This window comes from Oncorhynchus mykiss, chromosome 30 (genome assembly GCF_057628025.1).
Source record: "Oncorhynchus mykiss isolate SJ-2025 chromosome 30, ASM5762802v1, whole genome shotgun sequence".
NCBI lineage: Eukaryota > Metazoa > Chordata > Actinopteri > Salmoniformes > Salmonidae > Oncorhynchus > Oncorhynchus mykiss.
This window is the reverse complement of record NC_143051.1, coordinates 37,116,519-37,127,500: the sequence shown is the minus strand read 5'-3', so window position 1 is coordinate 37,127,500 and position 10,982 is coordinate 37,116,519. Positions and strand designations below refer to the sequence as shown.

Below are 10,982 nucleotides of genomic sequence, written 5' to 3'. Positions count from 1 at the left end.
GACCTAAATGACTAATGATGATAAATACAATCTACCTGTGTGTAATCAAGTCTCCGTATCAATGCACCTGCACTGTGATAGTCTCAGAGGTCCGTTAAAAGTGCAGAGAGCATCATGAAGAACAAGGAACACACCAGGCAGGTCCGAGATACTGTTGTGAAGAAGTTTAAAGCCGGATTTGGATACAAAAAGATTTCCCAAGCTTTAAACATCCCAAGGAGCACTGTGCAAGCGATAATATTGAAATGGAAGGAGTATCAGACCACTGCAAATCTACCAAGACCTGGCCGTCCCTCTAAACTTTCAGCTCATACAAGGAGAAGACTGATCAGAGATGCAGCCAAGAGGCCCATGATCACTCTGGATGAACTGCAGAGATCTACAGCTGAGGTGGGAGACTCTGTCCATAGGACAACAATCAGTCGTATAATGCACAAATCTGGCCTTTATGGAAGAGTGGCAAGAAGAAAGCCATTTCTTAAAGATATCCATAAAAAGTGTCGTTTAAATTTTGCCACAAGCCACCTGGGAGACACACCAAACATGTGGAAGAAGGTGCTCTGGTCAGATGAAACCAAAATTGAACTTTTTGGCAACAATGCAAAACATTATGTTTGGCGTAAAAGCAACACAGCTGAACACACCATCCCCACTGTCAAACATGGTGGTGGCAGCATCATGGTTTGGGCCTGCTTTTCTTCAGCAGGGACAGGGAAGATGGTTAAAATTGATGGGAAGATGGATGGAGCCAAATACAGGACCATTCTGGAAGAAAACCTGATGGAGTCTGCAAAAGACCTGAGACTGGGACGGAGATTTGTCTTCCAACAAGACAATGATCCAAAACATAAAGCAAAATCTACAATGGAATGGTTCAAAAATAAACATATCCAGGTGTTAGAATGGCCAAGTCAAAGTCCAGACCTGAATCCAATCGAGAATCCGTGGAAAGAACTGAAAACTGCTGTTCACAAATGCTCTCCATCCAACCTCACTGAGCTCGAGCTGTTTTGCAAGGTCGAATGGGAAAAAATGTCAGTCTCTCGATGTGCAAAACTGATAGAGACATACCCCAAGCGACTTACAGCTGTACTCGCAGCAAAAGGTGGCGCTACAAAGTATTAACTTAAGGGGCTGAATAATTTTGCACGGCCAATTTTTCAGTTTTTGATTTGTTAAAAAAGTTTGAAATATCCAATAAATGTCGTTCCACTTCATGATTGTGTCCCACTTGTTGTTGATTCTTCACAAAAAAATACAGTTTTATATCTTTATGTTTGAAGCCTGAAATGTGGCAAAAGGTCGCAAAGTTCAAGGGGGCCGAATACTTTCGCAAGGCACTGTATATAAACTGACAAATCAAATTTCAATATTCATGTTTCTATTTGTCAATATTCATAAATAAATGTAAGAAAATGCTTATTGAAATCAAAATAAGACTCAAATACGTCTCACTTACAGAGCAAGTGGTAAATCTTGATATGACATACTGTACATGTTTGCTTTTTAGCCCCTACAGATAAAACGTTACAGAGTTTTAAAGGAGGCCTTAATAAGGCCACAATTGATTAAATATGCCAACTTGGATGAATAATTTCTCAATTATGCTCTTAGATACAAATGTCAAATATATGTCAACAATCGATCCTCCAACATACCATTCGATGGATTAAATCTGATGATAATCCCAAAAGTCATGGGAGGAATCACTCAAAGGCCTTGTTAAGGTGTGCCAATATAGTGCAAATAAAGAAACCACATACAAATGAATGAAAGTCTGCCAATTTGATCAGAATGGACTATTCTTCACCTGCATGAATGTGTGTGTGTTTGATCTGAAAATATGATCTATTCTCCCATCATTACCATGCAGCTGGAAATGCGCTCTCAGGACCAACAGCTGGCCCAGACCCTGCTGGGACTCAACAATGAGATCCAGAGACTGAGGCGGGAGAGTATGTCTGGGGCTCTGGAGCCGGAGGGGGGTGAACACCACTAACCAACCCCACCCAGTGCACCTCCCCTGGGGGAAACATAGAGTGAGGGTGGAGGTTTCCTGCTGGAATTTTCTGGAACCCTGTCTGAATCCATGACCAGACTATGTCCTTTGGCATTTCTAAAACAGATACGTGGAAGTGTTACACAAACGAGACCCTTGGAATGAGGATTCCCTTGTAAAGGTCACATGGCATGTTTGATGTTGGCTATGAGGGACCCAATGGACTGGATAGGATTTGATGAGTCATAGTCATAAGAATGTTTCAAACTTTTGAGGTAGTGCATGCATTTTCAGTCCTGTGTCATTCACCAAGTGAGATCCAAAGCGAACATGTTATCATTAAAATTATATTATTTAAGACAAAACAATCCGTATTTTGAGGGCCTAGTTTTTCCTTAATACAGTGGCCTGAAACTCAGGTTTTTACAGGTCACATCAGGCCTATAAATCGCATTATGCTGTTTTGCAAAGTGATGTGTTACTCCTAGAATTCTTCAGAATTTTTAGTCACCCACAAACTGCATTCAGAATGATTGCCAGTGTTAGGAAGACTAAGGGGGTATCACACTGAATTGGCTTGGAGCAGTTTTTCCCGAACTCTGGTGCGTTTACCCTCTTAGTTTTTTTTTGTTGTTTGGTTTGTTCTGGTGTGAACACTCTATCTGCACTAACGCACCGTGGTTCGCTCAAAAATGTTGGTCTCTAATGCGATTAATTTCGTACTGAGAACGCAGTCTGGACCAAACACAGGAAAATAACCACAGACACGCACTATTATTGGTTGTTTGACTGCAAGCATTTGATGAAATGCCCGCAAGATCATAACTTGAAATATCTGACACATTCTGTGTGTAGCAGCGCATCCGATGCAGATTAGTGGAGACTGGAGCTATACCGGAGATAGATGCTACTGAATATAGTCTATTCATTTAGCCTATTCAGTCACAGTCGGAGCGGCTATTGTGCTGTTTCCTTCCGCATGTTGTTGGAAGACCAAAACAAAAGTAATATGAAGATTGGGACACATACAGTGGGGCAAAAAAATATTTAGACAGGACCAATTGTGCAAGTTCTCCCACTTAAAAAGAGGAGAGAGGCCTGTAGTTTTCATCATAGGTACACTTCAACTATGACAGACAAAATGAGGAAAAAAATCCAGAAAATCACATTGTAGGATTTTTAATTTATTTATTTGCAAATGATGGTGGAAAATAAGTATTTGGTCACCTACAAACAAGCAAGATTTCTGGCTCTCACAGACCTGTAACTTCTTCTATAAGATGCTCCTCTGTCCTCCACTCGTTACCTGTATCAATGGCACCTGTTTGAACTTGTTATCAGTATAAAAGACACCTGTCCACAACCTCAAACAGTCAGACTCCAAACTCCACTATGGCCAAGACCAAAGAGCTGTCAAAGGACAGGCCTCTCTGGGAGAACTTGCACAATTGGTGGCTAACTAAATACTTTTTTGCCCCACTGTAAGTGATGCTTCATGATAATCATAGATGGATATAACGTGAGCATTTTTTGGCCTATAAACAATTGACTTCAATGGACACATCCCACTGAGCACACACTGCTTGAATCAACGTTGTTTCCACATAATTACATTTAACCAACTTGGTATAGACGTTGAATTTACGTCTGTGGCTAGTGGGGTGGTTTTGTTTAGGAATTATAGTTAATTTGACATTTGGAAATGTTAAACCAACTGGACAAAAACAATAAAAAAAATACAATGTAACAAATAATCAAACTCTGATTCGAACTAAAGCTCAAAACGAAGTATGAAAATACCCAAAGATATGAGACTAGTTAAATCATCTAAACTGGAACAACCGTTTAAGTAACGGGTACAATGAGTAACAGATTGGATTAGTTTAGAAACATTTATGTCATTTATATTTGAGTAGCATAAGATTAATTAATCAATTAGAAAACATAGGTATTGAAAGAAACAATAAAAAAAAATCTAGCTGCAATAGAGCATGCTGGGAAATATGATAATAAAGGCCTTGGTTTTGGTTTAATGCTGGTTATTAACACCAACACTGGGTTATTTTACACCAATAACTGTTAATTTAACACTTACAGAGGTAATTTAACTCCCTAATCAACACTAGAACTGTTACACTGAAAAATGTAACACTAAGTTACACTAGCCAATTTGCTGTGCAGAAGCAACAGATTTAAAAAAAATATGAAACATGAATCTTAAAGTCTCGGTAACAGTTGTGTTTTTGACTTTGATGTTTTCTGTTATGACAGAAATATATGTACAGTGCATTTCAATTTTGAGTTCTTTATTGTTCTGGCATACTATGTACAGTACCTGTCCCAAATGCAGTTACAGTAGCAAGGATAAACACATCCACTTGTCCACTAAACATTAACATAATAAGTGTTGTCACTTTATCACAGATGAACTCCTTTTGAACTCAGTTGAATTGGGAACTTGGGGGAGCATCCTATCTTGTTCACTTTGATGCCCTTTTTTCGAGATTTTTTTGTTAACTTGACCATTCATTATGTTGTATGAGTCTGCTGGGTCGGCCAACTTGAACTACTGCAAAAGGCCAAACTGCAAAAGGCCAGCTCAGTCTAAGGTGTGTTGTCATTCATTATAATAAGTACATACACTGTATGTTAGTGACATTCATGTTTTAGTCTATTGACATCGGTGTTCAATTACAGTGTTGTACAACAAATCACTATATACGGTATGTGAGTGGATGATAACTGCATATTAATTAGACCTTCGAAAATACTGTATTTCAGTAATGACAGACATTTTCAAGTAATATGGAAGATCGTGAATTGTCGTGATATTTAAATCGCTTTTATAGTCACTATTACAAGAGTTTTTACAAATCCATTGTTGAGACATCACAGTCAATATACTACTGTAAGTAATGGATATTCTCTCTTAAATGTACTATTATACTGTTATGACCTTTGTACAGGGATAGCAGCTGCTGTTGTTTCTTCCATCTAGTTAGAGTTGAAAAGTTACACAGCTTACTTAGTAAGTGTAAGCTCTGCAGTCTGTCAATTGTCTCATGAAAATATATTTTTCTCTCACATGCAAACACTCGTGCACACAGACACACACATCGACACACACACAAGCGCGCACACAGACAGACAGACAGACAGACAGACAGACAGACAGACAGACAGACAGACAGACAGACAGACAGACAGACAGACAGACAGACAGACACACACACACACAAACCCTTATTCAACTTCCTAACACAATAAGGCATTAGGCAAATATGATTGCCTTAGGTCAATCTAAGCCTTAAATCTATATATTATCTTTAGGTTCTATATGGAATCTATTGCAGCCTATTCAAAATATATGCTTGTGTGATTTTCTTTGCAAACACGGTGACAATAGAATAGATGATACTGTGGTATATGACGGTGACATTGACCTACACATTGACCACGGTTGGTCCATAAGAGACTACTGTTTGTTGTTTTATTAAGGCAAGGAGCTTCTTCTGCTGGAAGTCCTTCTAGGTAGAGATGACCCCAGAGGAGGTGGAGTCATTCTAGTGGACAGGCAAGATATGGAAAAGCCCACTTCCCCTGAGCTGGAGTAAACACTACTACCACTGCCCCCTGCCTCACTACCAAAGTCCCAGCTCCCTTCCTCCTCTGTCTCGTCATCCTCCTCTTCCTCCTCCTCTGCTTCGGCACACTCCAGCTTGAGCTCTTGTATTCCAGCGTGAAGGTCCATCAGCTGTCGTATCAAGGCCTGGTCCTGAGATCGCATCTCCATCTGTAAAAAAAAGTTAGGATTGTTCAATTAAACAGAGTGACACAGACATAACAAATAAACAAACAAAAATAGATGTAAACAGACATGTAGATACAGACATGACAATATGGGCACATAAAAGAGGCAGACAGACACAACACCATTTCAAAAACAGTTGGTTTGGTTGTGACATACGGTATTCATAAGCAAATACCAACTGTTACAAAAAAACAAATGGCTATCAAAAATAAGACTAGACAGCAGTTACAGCTGTCAAGTAGTATAGAAAAAATTGCTCGAAACACAGAACCAAATGTTATGTAATGAAAAGAACCAGTCCAGGCTACTCTAGGCTACTGAGTTCTAGGCCTAAATCTCTCTTTTGGAACTGCGCTGCAGCTTCCTTTAGTCTCTTTTAGATGATGAAGTTCACGTCCTTTCCCTGACATAACCTGGTTAAACCATTTCAGTTGAGCGCTGCCTCTTTCAGATGTAAATGCTTTTCTCTCTTTCTTTCTTTCTTTCTCTCTCTTTCTTCTCTATTTATGAGAGCCGGTCTAATTGCCCTCATTTTGAGAATAGAATACACAGAATTCCACCAAATTCGCCAAGTCCAAGTTTGTCCCAGGGAGAGGAATGTTCGAACAAAAACCAATCATGACCAGATCTGCATTTCTTTCTCTGTTAATTACAGCCTCAGACTGGGATTGGGCTCCGACTGAAAGGATGCGATGTGGCTTTAAAAGCTTTGTTTCAAAGAGGGATAAAAGAAGAAACATCAACTTTCCTTTGAGTGAAGTTTGAGCAGTGGGCTTCCTGGGGGGTGATATCCCCTCTCGACGTGTGTTTGTGTGTGTTCTGTCTGTATGTCCTTTGCACAGCCATTGCAACAGATCGAACTATGTCTAATGTACCATGGTGGACAGTAAACAAGCACTGGTTCTTGCTGGGGTTCTTGCTTTCTCTTTTAAGAGAACAACTGAGTACTGGGCCATGAGACTTGATAAAAGGTGATGGTTCTAATTGGTGGAAGTCACTTCTATTTGGGCTGGTTTGTGGTTATGTTTGTCTGAATACTGGACAAAGAGACTGGACCTGGGAAGGTTCCCACTGCATCTGCACAAACCCACGTCTCATGACATCAAAGGCCAGCAATCATTGGTCACTGGGAAGTGTAAATTGGATAGAGTTTACATGGGTGTCTTTTGTGTTGGAGGTTTGAGAATGAAAGAGGACAGAGGGCTGATAGTGTAGATGGTTTAATAACATGTCTCTTATGGACCAGTGGATCTATATGAAACCTTTTGGCCATAGGGCAGAAGGTACAGTACCAGTCCAAATTTTAGACACACCAAACTGTTAGTCCTACCAAGCACAAACCAGATGGGATGGGTATGTCTACAGAATGCTGTGGTAGCCATGATGGTTAAGTGTGCCTTGAACTCTAATTAAAATCACTGACAGTGTCACCAGCAAAGCCCCCTTACACCATCACACCACCTCCTCCATGCTTCACGGTGGGAACCACACATGCGGAGATCATCCGTTCACCTACTCTGAGTCGCACAAAGACACGGCGGTTGGAACCAAAAATCAAAAAATTGGACTCATCAGACCAAAGGACAGATTTCCACAGGTCTAATGTCTAATCCTCCTGTTTCTTGGCCCAATGAAGTCTCTTCTTATTATTGGTGTCCTTTAGTAGTGCTTTCTTTGTAGCAATTCGACCAGGAAGGCCTGATTCACGCAGTCTCCCCTGAACAGTTGATGTTGAGATGTGTCTGTTACTTGAACTCCATGAAGAATTTATTTGGGCTGCAAATTCTGAGGCTGGTAACTCTAATGAACTTATCCTCTGCAGCAGAGGTAACTCTGGGCCTTCTTTTCCTATGGCGGTCCTCATGAGAGCCAGTTTTATCATAGCACTTGATGTTTTTTGTGACTGCACTTGAAGAAACTTTTAAAGTTCTTGAAAATGTCCGTATTGACTGACCTTCATGGCTTAAAGTAATGATGGATGGACTGTCGTTTCTCTTTGCTTATTTGAGCTGTTCTTGCCATAATATGTACTTGGTCTTTTATCAAAATAGGGCTATCTTCTGTATACCATGCCTACCCTGTCACAACACAACTGATTGACTCAAACGCCTAAGAACAAAATACATTTCACAACTTAACATTTAACAAGGCACGCCTGTTGATTGAAATACATTCCACGTGACTACCTCATGAAGCTGGTTGAGAGAATGCCAAGAGTCTGCAAAGCTGTCATCAAGGTAAAGGGTGGCTATTTTGAAGAATTTCAAATATAAAATATATTTTGATTTGTTTAACACTTTTTTGCTTACTAGATGATTCCATATGTGTTATTTCATAGTTTTGATTATTATTATTCTACTATGTAGAACATAGTAAAAATCAATTAAAAACCCTGGAATGAGTAGGTGTGTCCAAACTTTAGACTGGTACAGTAGCATAGCGGTTAAGAGCATTGGGCCAGTAGCCGAAAGGTTGACGGTTTGAATCCCAGAGCCAACTAGGTGAAAAACCTGTCCATGTGCCCTTGAGCAAGGCACTTAACCCGAATTGCTCATGTAAGTTGCTCTGGATACAGTACTGTAAAGTTTCAAGGGTTCCCCCATGTAGTCCAATGCCTATAGTGTATGACTTAGATTACTTTAGTTGTTGTTGTTGGTTTGACAATGAACATGTCTCTCTGAACTACTATTAGCTTACACAGCATTCTCTAAGTTATGCCAAAATTAGAACCCATTCAACTATTCGATTCTATTGAACCAACTAAACCAGAGCTATACCAGTAAAGTAACCTACAGTCTCCAGTTTGCCTTTGTATCTCTGTCCCATCTGAGATTTGGTGGGTTTTGTGTGCTCATGACACTTGGTTTCCATGACGAGGCGCCGGGCGAAGACTAAATGCCAAGCGATATATTAATCATTGACAATAGGCCCTCTTTGAATTCCTAACCAACTAGTCCAATATGGAAAAGATGTAGAATAAGTTAACAATGTGTTCTACCTGTAATTTGTAAGTAAGACATATAAAAGCAAATAAACTGACAGGATTCATAGAATATTTTTGTAACGTCTGACTTATATGGGCGATTAACATTTAGACCTAACAGAGATGTTGCATCCTATAATTATATAGAAAACATACAAGAGACATGTCAGCTAAGCCTTGTGAGGTCTCACATACCTGTTCATAGGACAAATTCATTTCAAAGCACTTGGATCATAGTAATAACAAGCTGTTGTATGCATTGTGTAAAAAAACAAACATATGAGAGACATGTAAGCTGAGCCTTCTACGGTCTCGCATACATGGGCCAGACAAATTTCAAAGGTATCGCGTACCACTGTCTGACGTTATTGACACATGCAATGTGACACACGAGAATCAAAGTCCGCCGCGAGGAGGAGCAGGAAGAGGATTTTGTACAAATAATCTTCTTCTGCCATACAAGATTCTTATTTGATTTTCATGATTATTTTCCATATGGGAAGGGGGGGGGGATTGAATGGAAGCTGGAAAGGTGACATCGTAACATCGCCTGCCCATCTCAATTATAAGTATGCAATAACGTGACAGTCCTACGCACTAACGATTTGAATGGCCAAGAAGGTAATTTCATTGGGTGACAGATGGCTTGACCTTAGCCAATAAAAATGTCTCCATTTCCACAGAGCCCCACAGAGTCAGAAGACCACACACAGGTCATTATTTTGGGGGGCTTGAGTAGTTGTATATCTAGCACAGAATAATTTGAACATGTCATCTTTCTCTACAAATATAAAGCAATGAAAGACAAGATCACCCTTGAGTCTCACAGTAACTCACAGTAAAATTGACGAATAATTGCAATCCAATTTCCATTATCATCTGTTAACATACAGGAAAGGTCAAATTGTCCCCTACAATTTTCAAATACAAATGTGTATTTCTGTTGCAAATACAAAACACATCAATACATTCAAATACAGTACATTTAGCTGAGTATCTTTTTACTCAAGCCCATAGACGGATTACCAATTTGATCAGTTCTAGAGAGACTTTATCACAACCAAAGACTTCCGTTATTTGTCCAGTCTTACCAGTTCCCTGCGCAGCCAGGCCAGTGCACTCTCAATGTCCAGTTTGTAGGTGCTGCTGCTTTGTACTCCGGCCATGCAGCCTGCCATCCGGAGCCCTTCCTCTGGGCAGGGGTCTCTAATAGTCCGTGGGTCGCCGGACACAACGGGCCCAGTTGACTTACAGGCATCAAAGGTGGCGTCCTTAGAGGAGAAGTCTCTCAGTCTAGTCAGGACCACTTCCATCATGATAGGCTTCAAGTTCTACAATCTGGGCTGAAAATCAATCAGTATTCTTATAGAATCTATGTTTGGTCTAAGCTTCTCTCGGCTGTAGCAAGATACAGCGTTGTCTGGAGAACTCTTCTCTTTCTGCTTCACTACTCCCACTTCCTCGTGTCCTCTCTCGTGTCAGTGGTAGTTCTGCACTGGACTGGAAACTTAAAGAGGTTCTCCTCTGTTTTCCTCAACCCCCTCCTCTGTGGGACAGTGGAGTGGCGTCAGTCATGTGTTAGTGTGATGCAGCAGGAGTGATGTCAGCTCTTTGCCATTGTCTGAATGCCCGACCCGTGCTTGTTTACCATTTTGGGGTCTCTTTTTAACACACACACACACACACACTCCCCTATGGAGAAGGAAGAGGGAGGAGGAGGAAAAGAAGGAACGGAGAAGAATGACAGTTGCCCAGGTTACCTCCATTGTGCTCTTGAGGATAACGGGTAGTCTGTGGAATGTCCTTGGCTCGTTGTCATGTCACCCCTGTTAACAAGGACATAATTTAGTGTGGACTGCTTGTTCCTCAAAGCCCTAAAGCTGTCCCCCTTCAATACTTAGACAGACAGCTGTCCCCCTTCAATACTTAGACAGACAGACAGACAGACAGACAGCTGCACCTAGCAACCCCTACAAACAAAGCTGCAGATCCAGACAAATTGACTAAAATAGCTTTGACACGTTTGCATCTACATTTAGAATTGCAGAAACAAAGGCATCTCCAGACTGAAAAAAGAAATACAAATATTGTGAGTAACATGAGGCAAATGTGTTTTTTTTGTATACGAGATGATAGACCATCCCACTCCTGACACATGTACTGTAGCCTGTGTGTAGATGTATACATGT

The 10,982-nt window shown here is 40.5% G+C and overlaps 2 protein-coding genes across 2 annotated transcripts in view; one reads left to right on the top strand and one right to left on the bottom strand.

The window, feature by feature from the left end:
- The window catches only part of LOC110488411 (alanine and arginine rich domain containing protein), a 6,567-nt gene extending 2,337 nt beyond the window's left edge, over nucleotides 1-4,230 (top strand). Inside the window, exon 2 of the mRNA XM_021560636.3 lies at nucleotides 1,874-4,230. Within this exon, the coding sequence (XP_021416311.1) occupies nucleotides 1,874-1,999 (126 nt within the window). The 3' untranslated portion in view covers nucleotides 2,000-4,230. The remainder of the gene's footprint in view (nucleotides 1-1,873) is intronic.
- A 58-nt stretch (nucleotides 4,231-4,288) lies between these two features.
- LOC149970288 (uncharacterized) lies at nucleotides 4,289-10,428 on the bottom strand. Its single transcript, XM_090228197.1, has 2 exons — nucleotides 9,885-10,428; nucleotides 4,289-5,792 (listed from the first exon to the last, which is right to left on the bottom strand). Exons 1-2 carry the CDS (start codon nucleotides 10,107-10,109, stop codon nucleotides 5,493-5,495), a joined length of 525 nt encoding a protein of 174 aa, XP_090084323.1. The 5' UTR covers nucleotides 10,110-10,428; the 3' UTR covers nucleotides 4,289-5,492.
- Between the last annotated feature and the right edge of the window lie 554 nt (nucleotides 10,429-10,982).